Source organism: Mustela nigripes, chromosome 7 (genome assembly GCF_022355385.1).
Source record: "Mustela nigripes isolate SB6536 chromosome 7, MUSNIG.SB6536, whole genome shotgun sequence".
NCBI classification, from domain to species: Eukaryota; Metazoa; Chordata; class Mammalia; order Carnivora; family Mustelidae; genus Mustela; species Mustela nigripes.
Window position 1 is genome coordinate 114203449 of NC_081563.1, and position 24083 is coordinate 114227531.

Genomic DNA, 24083 nt, shown 5'->3' on the forward strand with positions numbered 1-24083 from the left:
AGGCTGGCAGCTTGTGAATTGGTTTTCCGAGTGGTGGGATCCCTCGGCCCCTTTCCTCCCCACCACCACGCTGGTTGGGATGTTTCTCAACATTATAAAATGTATCTGATCCCACCTCATTTAAAACTGATTGCTCTGAGGCAGCATACAAAAATTATACCCAGCAGCATAAGCATAAAAAAGTAAAGGAAGAAATTGGAGTGAAATAGCAAATTAAAATAGGATAAAACAAAGCCTTGGGTGAGGACCATACCCTGAGCCCAGGCCGTACTTTTGTCAAGAGCGCCTCTGATACTGGTGTCGCTCTGCGCCTCTAGCAGCTAAAACACAGAGAAAGCCAGGCTTGGTGAGACTGGGTGCACAGTCCATAGGCCACACAGTCCAGCCAACTCGCTCTAAGTTGCAGCCAGAGAGATTTTCCTAAGGGCCCAGGCGAAAGGAACACTACTGAGAGGTAGACCAACCACATCGTCATAAAACATGGCCCATGTGCCTATGAAGTATGTTCGTAGGGCTTTTTCTTACGGTAGTCACATTCATCCATCCGTTCTGCAAACATTAACTGGGTGCCTGCTGTATCCAAGGCCCCAAGTGAGAAAAACTGACCATCCCTGCCCTCCAGGAGTCTCTTGTTAATTGGTGGAGATGGACACCAGTCAGTCACATTGATAAATGTGAAGCTACAGTCCTGGGAGGTGCTGCAGAAGCAAGGCGTAGCAACAAGAAAGCACAGAAGAGCCCCGCAGCTAGCATGAACCTCTGCCCCTGCCCCACTCCCACCTCCAGCAGCAGCACCTTCACCTGCCTCACTGCTCAGCCGGCCGCAAACCCGGGGAGCCGTCCTCCCTGCACTTGCAGTCAAGGGCACCATCTTCTGTCCGTCAGAGTCTGCAGTACCCTCACTTCCACCCGTGCCCTGGGAAGTCTGTCTCCCACACAGCAGCACAGGAATCCTCTCAGGACATCCAGTCATGTCACCGCCCTGCCCTTGGTCTCCAGTACTGGCATGACTCACTCACCCAGAGGAATCTAGATTTTCTCATGGCACTGTAGGGTCTCTCTGCCCCGCAGCAGTCCCAGCCTCATCTCCTCACACCGGACCCTTACTCTCTCAGCTCTAGGCTCACAGGCCCTGACTCTTCGCCACGTACATAAGCAACATACCCACCTCAGGACCTTTGCACTCACCTTTCTCTCTGCCCCAAATGCTTTCCACCTCAAATACCCTCACAGTGGCTCCCTCGCTTTGTTAAGGTTCTATTCCTGAACAAGGTGAGTATCTTCCCGTTGAGAAACTTTCACTGACTACCAGTCTAAAAGAGCAGCTCTCCTCTCTTCTCTCTGTTTGCCCTGCTCTGCTTTTCTTCTGAGGACCCATCACCACTTGACAATATATTACATACGTGTATCTTTTGAGATTCTTTCTCTCTTGCGGGCACATAAACTCCATGGGGGCAGGGACTTTGATGCCTCATTTCTTGCTGTGTCCCCAGAGTTCACACGACCCCATTAACATGGTAGACAGTCAGTACACGTGAGCTGAGTTAATGAGGGGTGGTTGTATCAAGGAAGGCTGCTCCGAGCTGAGAGTCGAAGAAAGAAGGGTGGGGAGAATGTCCAGGGCAACAGAAGAGTGTGTGCACAGGCCAGCTGCCTAGTGGTGGGGCTGTGGCACAGACAGGGCCCTCAGAAAGGCTGGTGTGACCCCAGTGTGCTGTGAGCCACAGCTGAGAAGGTCTGCGGTGGCCATCGCAGGGGCTGAGGCCTGGGTAGGGTGTGGGCCTTGAGCTTGTGAAGGCAAGGCTTTAAGCAGGGGAGGAGTGTGGGCAGACAGGCTTTAAACAGATTCTGTAACGGCTTCCTTGAGAGCACCCGGTGCCCCTGTGCCCCATACCACAGCACATGAATCCCCCCCAGCCAGAGACCCTCAGGAGAGCAAACTCAGGAAGGAGAGGATGACTACGGAAGGAGATGCAGAGCCTTCCCCAGAGTCCAGGATTCCCAGCAGTGACACGCAGCTTTGGAGTATCACAAAAGAGAACATATCCCAGTTCCACTTGACAGTAAGACTGAGAAGCAGCAGCAGGCAGGGTCTCCTGTCACAGTTTCTAGCCATCACCATGGGACAAGTCCTCCAGAAGACCATCAGGTAGACGATGGGGCAGGGCACAAGCGACTTACAAGTAGCGTGCTTGGGGCCTTGGTAGCCACCATAGGGGGCTCCCTAGATTTTTGAGCAGGGAGAAGGAAACTTGGAAGAGTGCATTCTGAGGCTCCCTTGGGGGGTTGCACTCAGGACTGTCCTCCCCCATGATTCCATGCCAGGACTCTGAGCACAGACCTAGTATTGCCTGTCTCCAGATAATGGAGCTACCAGGTACACACTTACTCCATTGGGTGTCCCTCCGGGGGCCTGAGGTTGCTCCCTTTTCTTCTGTAGCCACAGAAGCTAGAAGGCCCCTAGCACTCTCTGAGATTCTTCCTCCCACCGTTCCCTAGCTCCAGAGGGATGAGACCAACCTCCAGAAGAGAAGCGGGGACTCTGATTTCCCCATAGCCACGAGCAACCCTGACTTCCTGTTTCTTTTTTTATTTCTGCCTCAGATATTCTCCCAGGAGTACATCAACCTCTTGCTGTCCATGTATTTCTTCGTGCTGGGGATCCTGGCCCTGTCCCACACCATCAGGTCAGAAGGCATCTCTTCAACATTTGAAGCAGCTTTCTCAGGAGCCAATACAGGGTCCTGGATGAGAACATGACCTCTGGCGTCATTCAGAGCCAGGTTTGAATCCTGGCTGTACAATCCAAGGGCTTCTTTCCCCTGCGGTACAGCGTGGGTGAGCTAGAACAAGACCTGTAAAGTAACCTCTGTGACACAGTCCCCTCCCAGGGACTGACAAGAGTATCCAGGGGGTGTTTCCCACCACCACCATCGTTGGGAAGGTTAATCACATTGTAGTACCAGGATGTCACTTGTCACAGTGCTGAGATGGGTAATAGCAGCACCACCTGCCAGGTGTTTTAGGCTGCTGGCACCTCGTGGTAAGCCCGGCTTCTCACACGTGATCTTGTTTCCTGCTGAGAGAGGGGCAGTAGAGTGAGAAGTTAAGAGTACAGCCTCTGGAATTTGATTACCTGAATTTGAATCCAGACTCTGCTACTTATAGCCCTGTGACTTGGGGCAAGTCACTTAATCTCTCTGGCCTCAATTTCCTCAGCCGAATGTGGAGGAAAATAACTGAACCTTCCGTATGGGTCATGGGAAAGCTTTTAGCCCAGTATCTGACACCTAATGTGTCCAATAACTGTTAACTGTTGTCGTTACTATTACTTCCTGTGCTAACCTGCCAAGTAACTTACAAGGTTAGCTTTTGCTTTTATTTATTTATTTATTTATTTGAGAGAGACAGAGACAGACAGCAGGAGAGGGAACACAAGCAGGGGGAGTGTGAGAAAGAGAAGCGATTTCCTGCTGAGCAAGGAGCCCAATGCAGGGCTCGATCCCAGGACCCCGGGATTATGACCCCAGCCGAAGGGAGACACTTAATGACTGAGCCACCCAGGCGCCTTTAGCTTTTTGCTTTAAATCTTCTGTTATCTTTGGAAACTGAAGCACAAAGAGATTAGGAATTTGCCAAGATCGCACAATGGATAAGCAGCAGAGCCAAGATTCAAACCCAGGTCTGAGTGGCCCCAGAGTCGTGTTCCCATTGCCACCTGCTCAGACAGGCACGTGCTGTGTTTGTCCAGTGGGGATGAAGGACCTAGGCCGGGACCCTGAAGGGGTGCTGCTCTTCATGTCATGGACAGGCCAATTCTCCGTGTGTTGTAAACATTTGGCATTCCCTAGCCCTGTTTCCTAAATGAGAGTTATGTCCCCAGTCTGCCCCCTAGCTTGTGACTCCAAAAGTTTCCCCGCCTGTTTCCATCTGGTCCCTTCAGCTGGATACAGTGTCGGGTTGAGAACCACTGACCATAAGGTGGCCTGTAGACTATGGAGGTTCCCAGAAGGAAGGAACGCAGCTAAAAGTCAGCCTTGAAGGGTGGGAAACCTGGAAGAGGCACAAAGGAGAGGGGAAAGCAAGGAGTAGAAGATCTGTGTGCAGTGAAAACGCATTTGGGATCTTTCTGCAGTTGTCAGAGAGGAAGCGCAGGGCCTGTTCACAAAAGGCATCAAAAGCCAGTTGGGTTTGGCCTTGTTTCCCTAGGCACACTGGCAAGACATTGTGGTACTCAAGAGCGTGGGTTCAGGAGATGTTGGCCCTCGAACCGAGGCCTAGCTCTGCCAGCTCGATAATTTGTATAAGCTTCTCAAGCCCTCTGAGTATCAGTTCCTATAAAATGGAGACACTTAAAAAAAAAAGAAAGAAAGAAAGAAACGTAGACACTGCGAGCACCTCCTCACTGGGGCGTGGGAAGGATCAGATGAGCCACGACTATAACATGGCTCAAGTACCGTACCATGAGTTGTGCTTCTGGTCCAAGATCATACAGCTGGGACTGGAATTCTGGTCTTTTGACTGAGTTCAGTGTTGTCTTCAACTTTACCTGCCCTTTCCCCATGCAGTTTTGTTCTGGCCATCTGATAAGAATTTTAATCCAGCCCCCGTCCTAAAAAATGAAGGCCTAGAGAACCTACTTGAGTGACTTGGACCTTACAAAACCGTGGCAGACCCAACCTCACAGGGCAGAGCTCTCTGATGGATCTGGGGGACGGTGGGGGCAGTCGCTTCCAAGCACTGGGGCCCCTCCTTCCCCATGCTGATTAGGGTCCCCCTAATTCTCATCCATCCTACCCCTTCATCTGTGAGAGGCTTGACATTCCCGGGCCTCCCCATGACGCAACCACCACTTCAGAGAACCCGGTGTATTTTATCTGTCTTTTTTAACTAATTCATAATTTTGACTAGTAGAAATTATTTTTTATTTAAATTTTTTTTTAAGATTTTATTTATTTATTTGACAGAGATTACAAGTAGGCAGAGAGGCAGACAGAGAGAGAGAGAGAGAGAAGCAGGCTTCCCACAGAGCAGAGAGTCTGATTCGGGTCTTGATCCCAAGACGGTGAGATCACAACCTGAGCTGAAGGCAGAGGCTTTAACCCACTGAGCCACCCAGGCGTCCTGACTGGTAGAAATTATTGACAGAGAACCAATAGCAACTGAAACTGCATATGGTAAAATAGATTAGTGACTAAAACTTACCAGAAGAATCATCTTCTTGATGAAATTTATAGCACAATATTTGACCTGGCAAAATCAGACCTCATAAACACAACAGGTAACCGTGGGCAGGAGGGGTGCTCACCACACAGCATCAGAGCTGTCCTGTGAAAAATTTCATACGGACCAAAAACGGTGGGATGAGAGAAATTGTTTTGAAAAATTTATATGGAGAAAAACTGAATCAGATGCACATAATTTGAAGGGCGCCTGGGTGGCTCAGTGGGTTAAGCCGCTGCCTTCGGCTCAGGTCATGATCTCGGGGTCCCGGGATCGAGTCCTGCATCGGGCTCTCTGCTCAGCGGGGAGCCTGCTTCCTCCTCTCTCTCTCTCTGCCTGCCTCTCAGCCTACTTGTGATCTCTGTCTGTCAAATAAATAAATAAAATCTTTAAAAAAAAAAAAAAGATGCACATAATTTGAGCAAAAAGGGAGGAAAGCATAATTTAATCATGTTATATGGAAAGCTGAGCCAAAAACTATTTTTCTTTTTCAGTCAGATTGCGTTTTCTGAAATACTTTCTCAACGAAAGTCTACAGTGTAGTTAGAATTTCCATAAGCTGTTGATATTCACAGACTTGGAGGCAGACCTCTGTCAGGATCCAAACCAGAGGGTCCGAAGGTGTGGTTCAGGGAAGGCGAGGCCCTGAGGGTTTGTGTAACCAGGGTTGTGTAACCACCAGGATTCGTGGCTGGTAGAGGCAGGGGGTTTGAGCCCAGGTCTGTCTGACTTCGAGGCCCGTATTCTTCCCAGTTTGGCAGGAGTGAGGGGGAAACAGATTATAGAGGGTGGGCTGGCCACTGCTTCCCAGCAGTCCTTCGGTCCCCAGAGGACTGGGGAAACAGACCTGACAAGGGACTGGAAGAGCCTGGCCCCGAGCCGAGTCAGCCCCGGGTGGGGATTCTCGTGGATCTTTCCACCCCTGCTGCCACCCCCCAGCCTGCCGCCTGCCTTCACCTTGTGCAGCCACCAAGATTTACAAGCCCACACCAGAAGCCTTCCTGCCAAGGGAACCTCAGCTTATTTTTATCATCTCTGAGCTCATACCCTATCCAGCTGACCTTTAGAGGGAAAAGGACCTATAAGGTCAAAATCTACCACCCTAGGAAGAAAAAGTCAGTTTTTTTTTTGTTTTTTTTTTTAAAGATTTTATTTATTTATTTGACAGACAGAGATCACAAGCAGGCAGAGAGGCAGGCAGAGAGAGAGGGGAGGAAGCAGGCTCTCTGCGGAGCAGAGAGCCCGATGCGGGGCTCGATCCCAGGACCCTGGGATCATGGCCTGAGCCGAAGGCAGAGGCTTTAACCCACTGAGCCACCCAGGCGCCCCCCAAAAAAAAAGTCAGTTTTATTGACCCTTGCTTTCCACTCCCAGGGGAGAAGGACACCAGGATGTGGTTTCCCAGCAGGAAGCAGTGACCTTTAGGTTTGATGTGAGCCATGAAAGCTGGAGAAAGTCTCTGCCTGCTGCAGAGGTCTGCCTTCAGAGGCGCTCAGTGAGCATTTACCAGCTGCCACCCAGGCCCCAGGCCTGCCGTAGGTAGGGGTAGGTGGTGAGATGGGCCCCCACTCTCAAGTTCAGGCTCACCGGCCAGGTTGCTTGACTCTTGCCCTACATTATCCAGCGACCCTTCTTTGCTCAGGATAACCAAGTCATCAGTCTGGAGAGTTCTTACCTGAAGTCAAAGCGGCAGTTAAGGTTACAGGCTGCCGGGGCGCCTGGGTGGCTCAGTGGTTAAAGCCTCTGCCTTCGGCTCAGGTCATGATCCCAGGGTCCTGGGATCGAGCCTCACATCAGGCTCTCTGCTCCGCAGGGAGCCTGCCTCCTCCTCCTCTCTCTTTCTGCCTGCCTCTCTGCCTACTTGTGGTCTGTCTGTCAAATAAATAAAAATCTTTTAAAAAAATAAAAATAAATAAAAATTAAAAAAAAAAAAGGTTACAGGCTGCCAAGCATTCATTTAATCATCTTAATAACTAAGAGAAAGATCTTATTTTAGTGCTCCAAATGAGGAAACAGTTACACAGAACAGTTAAGTAACTTTCCGAAGATCACACAGCTAATCAGTGGCAGAGTCAGGATTTGAATCCACGAAGTCTGGCTCCAGAGCCACTGCGCTCTGCTGTTTCAGAAGTGAAACATCAAGCTCCTAAGGAAGAGGCAGGTCTGCAGTGAAGGCCTTAGCTCCTCGGGCCATTTCTCTGTTTCTGCCCACACGCTCTGGCTTCACGATCTCCCAGACGTGATTCAGCGAACTGAGCTGAAGGTAGCTTCCAGCCTCATGTCTCCCAGCTTCTGCTCCCCACTTCTCAGAGCCCTCCTGTGGAAGCCCACTCCTGGTTGCATACTTGTGCCTGCCACATTGGGTTCAGAGGGCTCTCTTGTTTGTGCCACAGCCCTGCAGATGGGGAACCTGTTTGATAAGTGGGGAAACAGGCCCTGAAATAGTTCTTAACTCCACATCTTCTTTCTCCAACCACCAGGGTCTTAGAAAGGGAGCTCTCTTTCCCTGCCTTTCTGCTGTGCCCTGGGTACCTCTTGGCCTGCCTCTGTTTACCTATCAGGTGGGAGCACCATTCTGGATTTGCCCACCTCATCAGTCACTGTCAGGCTGATCCAGTGTCACCAAATGCTTTTGAGCTCAGGCTCTGGACAAGTGCCAGCATTGACAGACGCTCACAGTTCTTATTTACATCCCTGTTGTGGGTCCAGAGTTGGGCTAAGCCTCTCTCCCCTGCCTTCTCGCTCACTTCACAGCAACGGTTTGAGACAGGTGGTATTGTTACTCCCACGTAGAGCTAAGGAGATGAGCCACTGCGGTGACTCGCCCACAGCCACACTGCTAGCATATGGCAGGGTAGTCTTCTGGGCTGAGCTGCCCCCAGGGCCAGGCTGGGCCAGGAGGCCCTGATTTGTTAATCTTTGTCTGAAGGTGATCCAGAAAAGAAAGTTTCTGTTCCCTGCCTGGCCAAGGCACAGAGTATACTGGGTGATCTGAGACCATTTTCCAGAGATGAGGCTAGCCCATCCTGAGCAGCGGAGGTCTCTTGGAAGGAGTAAACGTGAGGTGCTCCTCCCCCCTCCACCTCGGGGCTGTGATTCATCGAGCTGATTGAGTCCAGCTGAGTTTATAAAACACTCAGGCCTGACAAAGAGTCATGGAGTGGGGGGGTAGGCAGTAACCGTCAGATCATCTGACTTGATAGGTGTGGAAGAGTCAAGGAATATGCATTCTTGACAAGGGACTCACAGAGCGTGCATGGACCAGACTCTGGCATCCATTCCTGTTCTAAAGCTGTATTTTACATGGAAGTCTGGCCCAGCTTTGTGTTTCTTGGACGAGAACCAAGAGGCAGTGCGGAAGCACTAGGATTCCAGAGACCTGTGTTTGAGTCCCTGCTCAGATGGGGAGTCAGCCCTGGGCAGTCCCTTACTCTCTCAGGGCTTCCATTTCCATCTGTGAAATAGGTCTGGGAACTCCTCCCCGTCAAGAGGACTCGCCGTCAGGGCAGCTTCGAGGGTGCCGGGAGGAAGGACATGTGAATGGGCACTTCTGGGATGGTGTTGGGGCTGCGGTAGCCCATGGGGGTCCTGTTTGCCGACCTGCTTTGTCTTTCCTTCCAGCCCCTTCATGAATAAGTTTTTTCCAGCCAACTTTCCAAATCGACAGTACCAGCTGCTCTTCACACAGGGCTCTGGGGAGAACAAGGAAGGTCAGTGCCGCCTGCTTTTCCTGGCCTTGGGGTTCTCTCACCTGTCTTCCCCTTGTCTCCAGTATCAGGGTTCTCCACTAGAGCAAGGGATGGAAAAGGTGGGCTCTGCAGTCACATTGCCTGGGTGGGAACCCAGCTCTGCTGCTGCCTACACGGGGGGCTCTGGGTGAATGCCTTTACCTCTCCGAGTCGTTGTGTTTGTTCCAGCTGTAAAATGAAAACGATACATCTGGTACCTCCCTCACAGCATGTTGTTAGGACTGGGGGTCAGTGATGAGGGGCGCACTCAGCACATGGCCTGGCCCGCGGCAGCACGCGGTGATGTTAGCCGGCATAGCTTCTTGTATCATACCTGTATGTAATGTGATGACTCTCCCACCTGAGACCTGGAACAGGGCGTCTTTGTTTAAAAAAAAAAAAAAGAAAAGAAAAGAAAACTCTGGGACCTTGGGAGAAGCCTGGGCTTTGTGGGTTGGTTCAGATAGGAGTACTGGTGCTGTAACACGATTGGCGAGGGCTTGACCAAATGAAAAGTATTTCTTGCATCAAAGTCTGAGCTTGGGAATGTCACTCTGTCTTACGGGTGCCTGACGCATTCTGCCTTATTCCCAGAGAGGGGTGAGTTTAAGTCATTCCTTTTCGCATTTCAAATGCATCTGTGCCTAAGAGATGATTGTTGAACTTAAAAAAAAGCTAAGCTTGCACCACAGAGTCTTTGAGGTCCAAGGCTCCATCTGTCTTGTGCTTTGTCACATTCGGGTGACTCTTGGGCCCAGAGTGGGGTACTGTCACCATATCATGGGTCCGTTTGGCTATAGGGCACGTCAGAGGATGTGGCCCTGAGCCGACTGGCTTCACATCCAGTTAAAAATCACCAAGGTGCTTCCTGAAAATAATACTATACTATGTTAACTAACTTGAATTAAAAACCAAGAAAAATTCCCCAGGATGCCATCACCAGAGAGGAGAGAACAAAAATTGGGGCCAACCAGCAGTCCATTCCACTTGAATCTGAAAGAAATGGCTGCACTCTCTCACCCTGGGCAAGCCCCACCACCTTCCTGGGCTTCCTCACTGGGAAACTTGGAAGTGATAGGGAATGTCTGCCTCAGGGCCCCCCTCAGGAGAACACAGGGGCTCCCTCCTCCTTTCTCCAGGGCTCCAGCTGTCCCCTTCTTCCTCTTCCTCTTCCTCTTATGCTGGTGATGTAGGGCTGCCAGCAACCTTCTTGCTTTCCTTTGATGGCAAAGTAGGAAGATTCCCGAATGGACTGGGACCTAGCTAAAGACCTGGGTAGCAGTTGGCATTGACCGAGCACCCACTGTTTGCCAGGCACTGTGCTGAGTGTTTCGTGAGGACCACTTCCCTTGCTCCCCAGAGCAGCCCTGTGGGGGAGGTGCCACAGTCCCCTTTTTACAGAGGAGGAGACTGAAGCTCAGAGAGGGAACTGCCTCCCCCAAGGTCACCCAGCTACAAATGCAGAGTCCGTGCTTCTGACACCACGGACCACCTCCCACTGACCCTGCACCAGGCCTGTGTTCTCTCTGGGCCTCCAGGCCCTCCTCTAGGAAATCGGGGCAGGGAGGGGGTGCTGGGGAGGCTCTGACAGTGCCCACAGCCATGCCCTCCTCCGTCCAGGGGCTGACAGGTGGGAGGGGCAGCCCCGCCCCGGGGAGTGGACTTACCTGGCCTCTCTGCCCAGAGATCATCAATTATGAATTTGACGCCAAGGACCTGGTATGCCTGGGCCTGAGCAGCATCGTTGGCGTCTGGTACCTGCTGAGGAAGGTAAGGAGCCAGGGCCTGGGGCAGGATGAGGGGAGCGTGAGAGAGGATGCGGGGGCAGGGTAGACAGACAGCCGATCTCACTCCCGCCTTTCCCCAGCACTGGATTGCCAACAATCTCTTTGGCCTGGCCTTCTCCCTTAACGGGGTGGAGCTCTTGCACCTGAACAACGTGAGCACCGGCTGCATCCTGCTGGGTGGACTCTTCATCTACGATGTCTTCTGGGTGAGTGGGGCTGGGGCACAAAGGGCCCCTTGCCAGGTGCCTGGGTGGCTCAGTTGGTTAAGCATCTGCCTTCGGCCTGCGTCATGATCTCAGAGTCCTGGGATCGAGCCCCACATCAGGCTCCCTGCTCAGTGGGGAGTCTTCTTCCTCTGTGTTCTCTCTCCCTCTCTCAAATAAATAAGTAATTTTTTTTAAGGGGGTTTGCTTGCCTCCTCTGTCCCTGTCTTGCAGCAGTCATCTGATAGAAGGCGGTTGCCTCAGCCTGGAAATTAAGACCCCAGAGCAGGTCTTCTCTGGGCCCACTTGCCCTCGTCTGTGAAACAAATGAAAGAACAGATTCCCCACGTGGCTGAGAGCCCACCCTGTGCCCCAGGCCTTCTAGCCACCCTCACTTCTTCACCCAGTGGTCCTGGCAGAGCTGTTCCTTTCCTCTTTCTTTCTGGCAAGCAAGTTGGGACCCAGAGAAGTTGAGGCAGAGGAGGTTAATACTGGTGAATGGGCCCAGTGCGGGCACCAGTCTGAGGACAGAGGCTGCTGGGGGGCAGCACATTCTGGCACACACTGGCCCCTCTCGTGCCATGCTCACTCCCAACAGCCATCACTGAGGGATCAAGGGCAGCCTGACTTCGGCACCTTTCCCTGGCCTCAGGCAGCCTCTTACCCCTTAAGTGGGTAGTGCTGGAGGACTTCATCTCCTTGGAGGAGCAGAGCCCTGAACATACAGACCTAGCCTGGACCATCAAAGGCCCTTTCCCAGCTCCTTCAAATTGCCCTGTTTATTGCCCAGAACCAGGAGTCCCACGAGGTATCCCTATGACCAAAATCAATAGCCACCTAATCTCGGCTTCACATCTAATCTGGAGCACCTCATCACTCCCTGCCCCTTTCCCTGTGGGTCTCAGGCAGCATTGTGTCAGGACGGGGGCGCATGGGTGGCTCAGTCAGTTAACCATCTGACTCTTAGTTTCGGCTCAGGTCATAATCTCAGGGCCTTGAGATCGAGCCCTACATCAGGCTCTGAGCTGAGAAAGGAGTCTCCTGGAGTTTCTCTCTCTCCCTCCCTCCCTCCGCCCATCCCGCCGTGCTCTCCCTCTCTCGTTCTCTAAAATAAGTCTTTTTAAAAAAAAGAAAGAGAGGGGGGCGCCTGGGTGGCTCAGTGGGTTAAGCCTCTCCCTTCAGCTCAGGTCATGGTCTCAGGGTTCTGGGATTGAGGCCCGCATCAGGCTCTCTGCTCAGCAGGGAGCCTGCTTTCCCCTCTCTCTGCCTGCCTCTCTGCCTACTTGTGATCTCTCTCTGTCAAATAAATAAATAAAAATCTTTTAAAAAATAAGATAAAAAATAAATAAAAGGAGTTCCTAGGACAGTGTTCCTTTCCCATCTGGCCCTCGCCTCCCTCCATACTCCTGTCTTCTCCTCCTAGGTATTTGGCACCAACGTGATGGTGACAGTGGCCAAGTCCTTTGAGGCACCAATAAAATGTAAGTGACTAAATCCACTGTGGGGAGCCCCTCTCTTTCCACCTCATGGCCCTTCTCCCCTCGTGGTCCCTGTTTTGGTCCATACCTCTCCCTTGGCTCTTCCACACGCATCTCTTCCTTCTCCACGCTGTCCTGTGTCTCCAGCCTGGTTTCCGTCCCCTCTTTGATTCATCTGGCTTTGTTCACATGCAGCCACGCTCTGCCCAGGCCCTGGCGTCCTGCCGCTTGGCCCCAGTGTAGTGTGTGATGGGAGGAGACAGCGGGGCTGTCTAACAGGGCCTGCAGCGGGGCCCGCGGGGGCTCTCCAGGAAAGGAGGTTCCACACTAAGGCCCAAAGCCTCTCACTGGGCACGCTAGCCTGCATGGTCTGTCCTGCACCCCTCACACGGCTCAGGTTTTGTTCTTCCATGTAGCTACCCATTGTTTATAAAGATGAGAAAATCCAATGATGGGCATGTAGGCATCAGTAAGCCGCACAGGAGTGTCGTCCCTCTCTGCAGCGGGCCCGCGGCACAGCATTTCGGCTTGGCCATGCATTACCGGCCCTCACCGAGTGCCGTCACCGAGAGCTGGCTGGCTTCAGTGTCTACCCCACCGTCTTCAGCGCGGCCACCTGTCCCTGCAGCTCATGGCCTCGTGGTCCCAAGCTAGCTGCCACAGCTCCTAGTACTGACTCCTCACTCAGCCATGCCCAGAGGCAGAGAGAAGGAACTTCATGCCTCAGTAGAGAAGGAGTTCTTCCCCGCACAGACCCAAACCCAAACTGGTTTTGGGGGTGGCGGGGGAGGAGTCATGATCAGGTTTAAGTTTAAGGCTCAGACCACTCAAGGGTCCCCTCCTGGGATGACGAGACCCAAAGAAGAGGATGGAATGAGTCAGGCTGATAGCAAGAAATAAGGGGAGAGTCTTGTTGGCAAGGCTTTGGTCTTGGGAAGTGAGCACCGTGGGCACTGGGCAGCCAGAGTGAAGCTGGCCTCAGAGGATCGAGAAAAAGCTATTGTCCTCAAAGTCTTGCTGCTGCTGCAGATGGGCTTCCGTGAGCTGTTCACCAAGGACATCCGGGACAGACACTCCTGGATGCACACTGCTCCCTGGTGCGATGGTCCCAGCTCAGTGACTGGAGTGAAACAAGTTTCAGCCAGCTTTGGTTTGAATAAACCAATGGGCCCTTGAGCCAGGCCCTCCTGCTGGGGAGACGGAGGATCACAGTGGACGGGCCTGGGTCATGGCCCTCCTCAGTGTCTGGGAGCAGAGTTTTTGAGTTGGCAGCCCCCCAGAACCGGGGGTGTAAAAGCAAGGCTGTTCTGTGGCAGGAGAACAGGTGCTGAGCCAGCCAGGGCGGCCCCGGTCCCCACGTGCCATGATAGATGAAGCCAGCCCGGGTGCCAGGAAAGCTTTCATGAAGGATAACACGTGTTCACCAAGGAGGCAGGGGCAGGGCAGGCCTTTGAAAGAGAGAACAGGGCTTCAGCGAAGGGCAGAGGCAGGGAAATGCATGGAGGGCCCTGGGAGCAGAGAGAGATTGGGGAGGGAACGTGGCTGAGTTTAGGAGAGCAGCAGAAAAGTGGCCGCATTTGGGAAGCCAAGAGTATCATTCCAGGAAGCCTGGACTGCCCAGGGGGCAGTGAATGAGCCATTGGAAGGCTCTGAAGAGGGCAGTGACACTGTCAAACTTGGGTTCTAGCGTGGGGAGAAGGCCCATTGCCCTCAACTGCTAGGCGTGGTGCTCAAGCAGGATAGCAGAGTGCTTAAGCTGGGCTGCCTGGATTGGAATCTCAGATATGACACTAGCTGGTTGGGTGGCCTTAGGGAAGATCTTCATTCACCTCTCTGGGCCCTGGTTTTCACATCCGCCTCTTAGAATTGAATGGCACCAGGACTGGGAAGATCGAATGCGGGGATCTGTAAGTCACAGTGACTGAGCACTCAGGGCAGAAAGAAGTAGATGGGGAAGGGCATCTGTGTGTTCGTTAGGGAGGCACAGGCTCACCTAGAAACCCTGGCGTACCTCTGCTTACGTATCCTTGGCCGGAGCTGGGTCATGTGGCCACCCCTAGCTGGAAGGGAAATTGGGAATTCAGGGGCCGGGGTTGTCCAGATTGCCCCAGTCTTGTGCCACTGGATCCATCCCCTGGGAAGGCTGCTGCACCCCAAGTCAGAACTGGGTTGATAAAGAAGGTACGGGGTGACAGTTAAACAATGTGTGCAAATCATCTCGATTTTCACAATTCTGTGGGGTCAGGTCTCTTGTACCTATTCACAGGTAAGAAAACTGAGGCACAGAGCAGCTAAGTAACCTGTGCAAAGTCACAGAGCAGAGCCAAGATTCAGACCCATGCAGTCTCACCTCGGAGCCCGCACCTAAGTGCTCTTCTGCTCACAGGAGCTATGGAGGGGCACCTGGACGGCTCCGTCGGCTCAGGCCATGATCTCAGGGAGCCTGCCTTGCCCTCTCCCTCCACCTCCCTGCTCTCCCTTGTGCTCTCTAGCTCTCTTTCTCAAATAAAGATTAAAAAGAAAAAAACAGCAAGGCACTATGGATGAGATCCAGTTCTGCCACCTCTTGCCATTAACCGGGCACAGAGGAGGCGTCTCTGTCCATCCGTGACTGACTGTCTAAACGAGTGGGCCAGCTTGATCTCTGAGTGAGGGGCTCTACGTAGGGAGTCTGTAGGAGTTTGGCACATCCAGGAAGGGCCTCCAGCCCAGGCTCCCCTTTGCCGCAGAGCAAGGCCACCACCTGTCCCCACCCTGGCCAGAGCGAGATGGAAAGCCAAGTAGATGTCAGCACTGTGTGGGCTCTTTGGTCCCTTTCATCTGTGTGGCTTTAGGGTCAATCCCACATCCCCAGAGGCTTCCATAGCTACCAAAGAGCACTGGAATGGTGTGTTGTGTGAGTTCTAGCTCCATGAAGGCAGGCAGCATTTGATCTAGGTGACCCTAGATTCCTCCCCCTCTAACCTACTGTGGTTCCAGGTGGAGACTTTGCCCTTCAGCCTGTCCCCGTCCTCTTGCCTCCACACTCGCCCATCTTTAAATGCAGGTGTGTGCGTTTCATGCAACAGAGGTGGGGGATAGACAGTCGGAATTCGCCTCTCACCCGTTCCTCACATCCCTGCCTCCCCCCACAGTGGTGTTTCCCCAGGACCTGCTGGAGAAGGGCCTCGAAGCGGACAACTTTGCCATGCTGGGACTCGGAGATATCGTCATTCCGGGTGAGCGGGCCGGGGTGGGGGCCCCGGTGCGAGTGCTGGAGGGACCTGGGGTGGGGGGAGAGGAGTACTGCGATGCAGCATCACCACTGGGAGTGGGGAAGGGACGGAGATTGCAGACACCCAGCCCGTGTCAGCCCAGGGTCGAGCACCAGTCACATGCCAGGTGCTGAGCCGGGCCGCTGGGACGGGGGCGTGGGTGGCGGGGGTGCGGGAGGACAGCAGTGAGCAAGACCGTCCTCACAGAGCTTCTGGTCTGACTGAATGAATAGTCCTTACTGCAGAACAGCTAAAAGAAGTGTCTGTGACAGACTGAAGTCTGTGTGAGAAGCACATCTCATGAGCCTTCACGCGCGTGCCTGCCCCTTGCCAGTGTTTCCCAGTAGGACCTATCCACTGGGACTGCCACCGTCCCCAGGGTCCTCCTCCCCCGGTCCCAGGGACAGCGTGCCTGCATGCATGGACGCGGGGCACCATGAGCGGACACTCCTGTCCTCTTGGCAAAGGGCTTGTTCATGGGAGCAGATCACAGAGCCGTCCACATGTGGGTGCTCATCTGTGCACCTGGGCTCCGGGCACACAGCCCTGGGGCCCCGCAGCATGGCCTGACCCTGGGGCAGCCTCAGCTACCATCCCAAAGCCTTGGGGCAAAGCCCAGCTGCTGCTCTGCGAGCCACTGCCATGGCTGATGTGTGTCTCTGCAGATCTGGGCCTGGTGGCAGGTATCCGAAGGGCACACTTGTTCCTGTAGTCCAGAGGCTCAGAGTCCAAGGACGAGAAGCACCCCTGGTGCTTGCTTAAAAGAAGAAAGTACAGGGGCGCCTGGGTGGCTCAGTTGGTTGGACGACTGCCTTCGGCTCAGGTCATGATCCTGGAGTCCCGGGATCGAGTCCCACATCGGGCTCCCAGCTCCATGGGGAGTCTGCTTCTCCCTCTGACCTTCTCCTCGCTCATGTTCTCTCTCACTGTCTCTCTCTCAAATAAATAAATAAAATCTTTAAAAAAAAAAAAAAAAAAAAAAAAAGAAGAAGAAAGTACAGAGCAAATGAAAAGCCAGCCTGTGTTTCACTCTAAGAAACGATGGCAGTTCTAATATTCTGGGATGGTGGCACAGCCACTTCCCTTGCGACACTTTGGTGTTGTGTGGCCGTGAAGGAGAGGTGATCTCTATACAGCAAGGAAACTAAGGCCTGGAAGTAAAGGGACTTTCATAGCTTCATGCACTAGCAAGCCCCCACCCCAGGTCACCCATCTGCAGAAAAAGCCTCCCCTGTCAGAAATGGCCTGTAACAGCAATGGCAGCAGTAGGCAGGTGATCGCCCCAGCCACTGTGGCTCTCGGGCATCTGCTGGGCACCTGCCCCCGGGCGAGCTGCTTCTCCTACATTGTTGATTTGCTGCTCCTCGAGGCCCAGTGAGGTAAAGGTATTTCAATTTTACAGATGAGCTAATCGAGACTCAAAAAGACTTGCTCGAGTTCCTGGGCATGTGAGGGGGATGGTCTTGAACCCCAGACTCTCCATAACTCACAGGGCTGTGAGGCCGGGGGGGGGGGGGGGGGCGGCGCGCAGCTCCATCGGGCAGAAGAAGTTGAGTCCTGGAAAGCAGCCAGCTCGCTGTGCAGGGCGTGGGCTGCGCCAGGCACCCCACAGCTTCCCCAATATCCTGGGTGGTCATGGTTCTGGACTTGGGGTGTGCACAGGACACCCCTGCGTGTACCTACGTATCTAAGTCTTCTGGTGATTTCAGTAGCTGAAAGTCAACTGCACCCTCGCAGCGCCCCAGTGACATCCCTCAAAGCATTGGCTGCCGTAGAGCACTGCTGTGAGGACCAGGTGCCTTACAGGCGGTAAAGGCTCTGAGTTGGAGAACAGTTGTAGAATTCGTCCGCCGGGGGGGATGCTGAGTCCCCAGCTTTGTTTCCAGAAAGGTGGCATTTGTCCCCTCTCCAGCTACCCACTTCCTCCTCACACACAGTCCCCAGGTCTCTGGGGAGACTCCCTCACTTCCCGATTAAACATCAGTCATCTGCTGAGGCACCTGGCTGGCTCGGTGGAGCGTGTAACTCCTGATCTCATGGTTGTAGGTTCGAGCTCCACATCGGGTAGAGCTTGCTTAAGGATAGAATCTTTCAAAATAAATAAATAATAAAATAAAGTAAGTCCTATGCTGCTAGTCAGTGCTTCTGATCAGCTCAGCCCTTGCCCTGTCTGAGCCCTGAGACCAGCAGGGAGACAGACACAGATGGTCGTCGTATGTGAGTAGCATACAGAGGCTGGCCCGGCTGGCTGTGTCTTGTAGAGTCTTGGGCTTTTGGGGTGTCTGGGCTGGGGTTGGAAGTGCCAGTAGGGGTGCAGTGGGTGGGCAGAGTGAGTCATTCTCCCCCGCCCTCCCGCAGAGCCTCCCCTCCTCTACCCTCCAACTAAAAGTTGCCACGAGGTCTGTTCCCAGAATCTGTTTAGGTTGTTCCCCTACTCGGAATTCTTCCATGTGTTCCCTCACTCAGGGAAGAGACCCAGTTCCTCCTTGTGCCCCACAGCCCCACTTGGCTGGTCCATCCCCTGCATCTCCTGCTCCGGGCCGCAGCCTTCCTGGCTCCTTGGCCCATGCCACACCCTAACCCCTCTTCCCTCAGGACCTTTGCATGTGCTGTTCCCTCTCCCTGGCAAGCCTCACTTCCTTAAAGAAGCCCTTCTTCCTCTTCCACCCATGACCCCTCGCCTGGCATATCCCCAGATATACCTACCCATGACATAGAAAGCACTCTTTCACAGTTAGGATCTCCGAGTGAATTTTGTTCCTGTTTGATCGCCATGTCCACCTCCTGTCACATTGGTTGAGTTCTGTGGGTACATTGATTTTGCTTCCTGTTGTCTACAGGGCCTGGTACTTAGAAGGTCTCCATAAACATTTGGGTAGAGGGGCCCAGTGTGACACAGTAGGGTGCTATGTGATGTCAGTGTAGTCCCAGACCAAAGCTAACTCCTGGGACCTTCTTATTCTGAGGAGGCCTGATGGTAGAGAGACAGGATTTCTGCTGGCGGTCGGCAGTGTTGGCCCCAGTGACTGCTCCATGACTGGGAACACCAGGTTGAGTGTTCGTTCACTACCCCACTCCTCTCCCTCCTCCCCATCCCAGGCGGGAGACTCCATCCCCCAGGCCTTCCCAAGGTACTGGCTTCCCTGCCACTAACCCTGGCTCTCTGCCCGCAGGGATCTTCATTGCCTTGCTGCTACGGTTTGACATCAGGTAAGCTACTTTGAAACTCTAGCTCTCAAGCTCCATGAGTGGGGGGTCTTCCCTAGGCAGGGTACCCCAGAGGATCCTTGGTGGCTTTCAGAAGCCTAGAAGAGGTGACCTCTGATCAGACCTTCCGCCGCCGCAGTGGCCGGTGCGATTCTGATTTATCTGCACTTTGACGTACTGAGTGTTCAAAGACCGTGTGGCCAAAAAGAAAAAAAGGATCATACTCCCAATGGATTTAAACCCAGAAGGTCCTAGTGGTACTCATAGTGCTTTCTCACTGCGTGACCTTGGCAAGTGATCTGACCTTTCTGGGCTAAGGTTTCTCATTCTTAACTTTTGTGGTAAACAAGAGCTCAGACCTTGGCATTACCAGGAAAACCTGGAGGGAGCGCTGAGCACAGGGCCACAGGGAGACTCAGCTGCAGTCCAGTCGTCATCATGCATTATCAGCCCAGGCTCAGGTCACTGTGTCCCAGCTTCTCCGGCTGCTCCCTGCGTGCTCCCCTCACTCAGATTTTTGGAGTCCATTGTGGAAACTGAGCAAGGAGCGGGAAGGGGCCAACTCCAGTCACCATTTCCAACAGGAAAGGTTCCACTGTTAATGCAGTTGGGCGTGCCACCAGTAGGTGGCGCGGTCTTCCCAGTGGAAGGTTCTCAGTATGTGCACCGAATTTCAAGGTGGTTTGTGAACTTTATTATTAATCTCCTTGTGCCTCATAATTGCAAAAGCAGTAATAGTGTTGACAGTGGTAACAAGAAACTGTACCAGTGTCTCTGAAATCGGGTTTGTCTGTGAAACTTGCCTCTGCTTACATCCATGGCCTTTGGGAGGGACCTGGCCAGTCAGTAAATAGAGGCACGTCTGTGCCAGCCAGCTGTACTTCTGGCTGTGCAGAGGTGACGCAAAGAGAACCCACAAGCGTCCCTGGGCCACTGACTAGCGACACAAAGTCATGTTTGGCTGCCAGCACCCTCAGAAGCAGAACCTCATCCCTAGCCTGGATGGGCAGGATTGCCAGCCTTTCCGAGCTCGTTCTGGAATCTGTGCAGCATGCCCACAGTGGTCGGCTTCACCCAGGCTCCATGACAGCAGAACCCCCAGTGTGCCCGCAACTCCGGGCTCAGCAGTAGCTGGGGTCGGGGTCGGGGGGTGCCGAGGGGATTGTGCTGGGTGCCAGGGACACGCAGAGGTCACAGAGATGAGGTCGTGAAGGGGAGTCCAGTAACGGCAGTGCGATTCAGTCCTCTCAGATGGCTCGCCTCCCGGAAGCCCCTGGTACTTTATCCACATGGTCAGCAGCTACTTAGCATGTGTGACAGGTTCCCTGATCTGTTATGGCCACTGCTCTGGAAAGGAGGAAGTCAGCGGTGCAGCTTCTGCATCAGTGTCGCCCAAAGTGTGACTTGTAGCTTCACCAGGGTGGCTTCTCAAAATGCAGATTCCTGGACTTTGCCCCAGACTTAATCAGTCAGATTCCCCGGGGAATTGGACCTGGGATTTTTTGTTTTGGGGGGTTTTTAATAAGCTCTCTAGGTGATTTGTATGGTAGCTAAGGTCTTAAAGCCACTGTTTTAGGTTATGGCCCTTGATATTCACAGTCACTGAGCAGATGGATCATGGTTTTCCCATTTTGCAGATGAATAAATGGAGGCCTAAGGAAGGAAAGTGACTTGTCCAAAGACCTATAGCTGGGACAGTCCCGGGATGCATGCCCAGTGCCAGCCTTTCAGCCATCGCACACCTCCAGGGTCTTCCCCAGCTCCCCCTTCCGAAGAGATGGCGCTCCTCCCATGCCTGCAACTAACCCTCCTCCTCTTTCTCCCCACACCTTCCTGAAGCTTAAAGAAGAACACTCACACCTACTTCTACACCAGCTTTGCAGCCTACATCTTTGGCCTGGGCCTCACCATCTTCATCATGCACATCTTCAAGCATGCCCAGGTGAGTGGAGCTGTACTGCGTGCTGGGGGGGATGCGTGGTGAGTGCTCCCACTGTGGCTAGCAGGGACTTCCGTATGTAGGGCTTGTTTGTTGTGACATGCACAAGCAGTCCAGGGGTAGGTGCTCCCCAGCAGTGTCAGCGGGGGCATGTCTGTGACCCATGGCCTTTCACCTGCGGCCATTGCAGGATGCCAGTAGCTGCTCCAGGTAGCACAGGCACATGAGTGGCAAGGGGGAGGAGCACAAATACCAGCTATGCTTGTTGCCTTCATCAGGAAGACAGAACCTTCCAGAACCCTCCTGGCAGATTGCTGCTCTCATCTCACGGGCCAGATCAGTGTCCTATGGCCCCCACCGCAAGGAGTCTAGGAAAGAGGGGCTCTGACTTCTGCACCTCTGTAGTGGGGCAGACGTAACAGTATTGGGGTGGATGTTGGGTGTTCTGGCCCAGTGCCTACCTTACCAGATGAGTGATGAGGTGTCAGGGGCCCTCTCCTCTGGTTCCCCAGGCAGGCCAGCCTCTGCACCCTCCTCCCAGCACGTTGGGTAGTGAGCTGCCCTAGAGTGAATCAGAGCAGGATGAAGGCTGAGAGTGGTCATTGTGGCCCGAAGAGGGTAAGACTGAGAGGGGACAGCCAGCAGACAGGATTACCGTCTACTGGAAATCAGAGCACGTCCCATGTGCCAGGCTCTGCGAAGTTCTTCATGGGGGCCCTCATGAGTGGATGAAGGTTATGTGCTACACGGCCAGCACGTGGTAGAGCCTGGATCCAAACCTGTGTCACGTGGCATCCAAACCCAGGCTCTGGACCCCTGGCGGTGGGAGAGGCTGGGTGGAATGAGGGCTGAAGGGACACAGGTGGGAGGAAGTCCACATTCCTCCATCTGTTCCCTGCAGGGCTCTGGGCAGCTTGCTGAAGTTATACTTGATTTCCCTCGGTGATTAATTTTTTTAAAAATCAGGATAGTAATAGTAGCCAGCCTGGGGCTTTTTTAGGAGGTAATGAGTTAGTATAAGGAGAGTGCTTAGAATTTTGCCTGGCCCAGGTCGTATTCGCTGTCATTGTTGGCACTGTCCCCTCCATCCTCCACTCCCTCTGGTCTCCCCCCTTCCCAGGGCCACCAGCCACTGAGAAACCACCTTTGAATTCATCACGGTAGCTGTTCGTTGAGCAGTTACTGTGTGGCAGGCACTATGCTAAACTCTTTTGCTCATTAACTCACTTACTCTCTATAGTATCCGTGATACTTACAAAGTAGATAGTATTCTCTCATTCTACAGAAGGTCCAAGGTCCAGGGTCCCCCCTAGCCTATAGGTGGAGAAACCAAGACTCAGTGAGAAACCACCTCTCATTCATTTCTACTCCAAATAGCCTGGAGAGCTGTGTCAGCCAAGAGTGACACTCAACGAGGAGGTCACCGAGTTATTGGTCGTGGCTTGGGGGGACTAGCTTAGAGGCCTCTGGGAAGTCTCCGCTCCCAGCCCCATCTGTTCCAATCTGAGCGCCATTCCCCCGGTGGCCACCAGGTGGCAGCCTTGCCTTCTACCTGGTTAGACTCTGAGCCGGCCCGCCCCGCCCCCCACCCCCGCCTCCGGCCCCCATTGGGCACTCCCACCCTGGCTGGAGAGGTCCTCTGTGTGGGCATGCTGTAGCCCAGAGAGAAGACGAGACTTCCTGGGTCACACAGCAAGTCGAGCTAGGCCCCCAGCTGGAGCCCTGGACTCCTAACCCTGGCCCCAGGCCTGTGCTACGCCCCAGCAGCAGCCTAGCCATTGTCCCATCAGCCACCTCGGCATCTCCCTGGAAATCTTGGAAAGAAGATCCAGGACACAAGGGGACCTGTTTATTGAGGACCCTCTTCCTTTCTAAGACACATGCAGCCCCAGTGCCAGCAATTCCCTAGGTGGGAGTCACCACTGCCCATGTCTTCAGCCCTTGTTGCCTCTATCAAAAACCTACTCCAGGGGTGCCTGGGAGGCACAGTCAGTTAAGTGTCCTACTCTTGGTTTCGTCTCAGGTCATGATCTTAGGGTGCTGAGATAGAGCCTTGGCATCAGGTTGCATGTTCAATGTAGAGTCTGCTTAAGACTTCCTCTCCTTCTGCCCCTCCATGTGCTTGTGCTCACATGCGTGCTCTCTCTCTCTCTCTCTCTCTCTCTCAAATAAATCTTTTTTTTTAAATCCCACTCCAAGCCAGGGGTCTGGCAGCCACCTAGAAAGGCCCTTCAAGATGATCGGGTGTCTTCATTGTACAGAGAGGGAAGCAGTTTAGTCGGGGTCACACGGCAGAGCCGACACCGGGTGGAATGTCAAGAGCCCTACCACCCAGTTGCTGTCTGGAGCTGTACATCCCAGCCTCTGCTCAGCACTGACCTTGGAGCAGGCCCCTGGTGCCTTGAGAATAGCAACCTCACCACCTCCCACAGCAGCCCTTCAGTGGCTCCTGGCTCTCAGGGCCTCGGGGAAGCTAAACTTATACCACCTCTCCCCTACCCTGCCTCCCATGGAAGCCCTCTACTTTGCCTGGCCTGGCCTTGATGAAGACTTAGAGACGGAGAGGTACTTAAAGCCACATCCTGGCCAACTGTGTGAGGAGTTCCCTCTTCTGATTCTCTGTCTCATTGTCTGCAAAGTGGGTGTAAGGAGGCCTTTTGAGAAATTAAATTCTGATAAGTTTATATTTGCTTTATGTTCTGTTCCATCCATTTGGGCTTTTTTTTTTCTTTTTAAGATTTTATTTATTTATTTGACAGAGACAGTGGTAGAGGGAACATAAGTAGGGGGAGTGGCAGAGGGAGAAGCAGTCTCCCTGCTGAGCAAGGATCCTGGTGTGGGGCTTGATCCCAGGATCCTGGGATCATGACCTGAGCCGAAGGCAGTCACTTAACCAACTGAGCCACCCAGGCGCCCCATTTGGGCTTTTACCATCATTATTTTCTTTCTGCTTTTTGGTGTCTTATTCTTTTCCTGGCTTTTTTTTTTTTTTTTTTCCCTTTTTTTTTTTTTTTTTTTTTTTTAAGATTTTGTTTATTTGAGAGAGGGAGATGAGAGACCACACACAGAGGGAGAAGCAGGCTCCCCTCTGAGCAGGGAGCCTGATGCAGGGCTTGATCCCAGGACCCTTGGATCCAGAGTGTGAACCAAAGGTTGAAGCTTAACTGACTGAGCCACCCATGTGCCCCTCTTTTTTTGGCTTCTTAACTTGAAATCTAAAATTATTTCAAGTCTTATTTTCTTTTTTTTTTTCTTTTTTTTTTT

At 53.1% G+C, this 24083-nt stretch overlaps 1 protein-coding gene across 6 annotated transcripts in view; it reads left to right on the forward strand.

The window, feature by feature from the left end:
• The window catches only part of HM13 (histocompatibility minor 13), a 49896-nt gene that overhangs the window by 12431 nt on the left and 13382 nt on the right, over positions 1–24083 (forward strand). For 5 of the 6 annotated variants that reach the window (XR_009405450.1, XM_059406730.1, XM_059406734.1 and 2 more), the window contains exons 3-10: positions 2605–2687; positions 8845–8933; positions 10636–10721; positions 10819–10944; positions 12365–12422; positions 15554–15637; positions 18847–18883; positions 20720–20822. Coding sequence is in view for 5 of the 6 variants with exons in the window: in XM_059406730.1 (XP_059262713.1) it covers positions 2605–2687; positions 8845–8933; positions 10636–10721; positions 10819–10944; positions 12365–12422; positions 15554–15637; positions 18847–18883; positions 20720–20822 (666 nt within the window). In the remaining variant the exon portion in view is untranslated. Of the gene's footprint in view, positions 1–2604; positions 2688–8844; positions 8934–10635; positions 10722–10818; positions 10945–12364; positions 12423–15553; positions 15638–18846; positions 18884–20719; positions 20823–23018; positions 23379–24083 lie in introns of those variants that run through there. The other variant, XM_059406731.1, reaches the window with a different exon arrangement.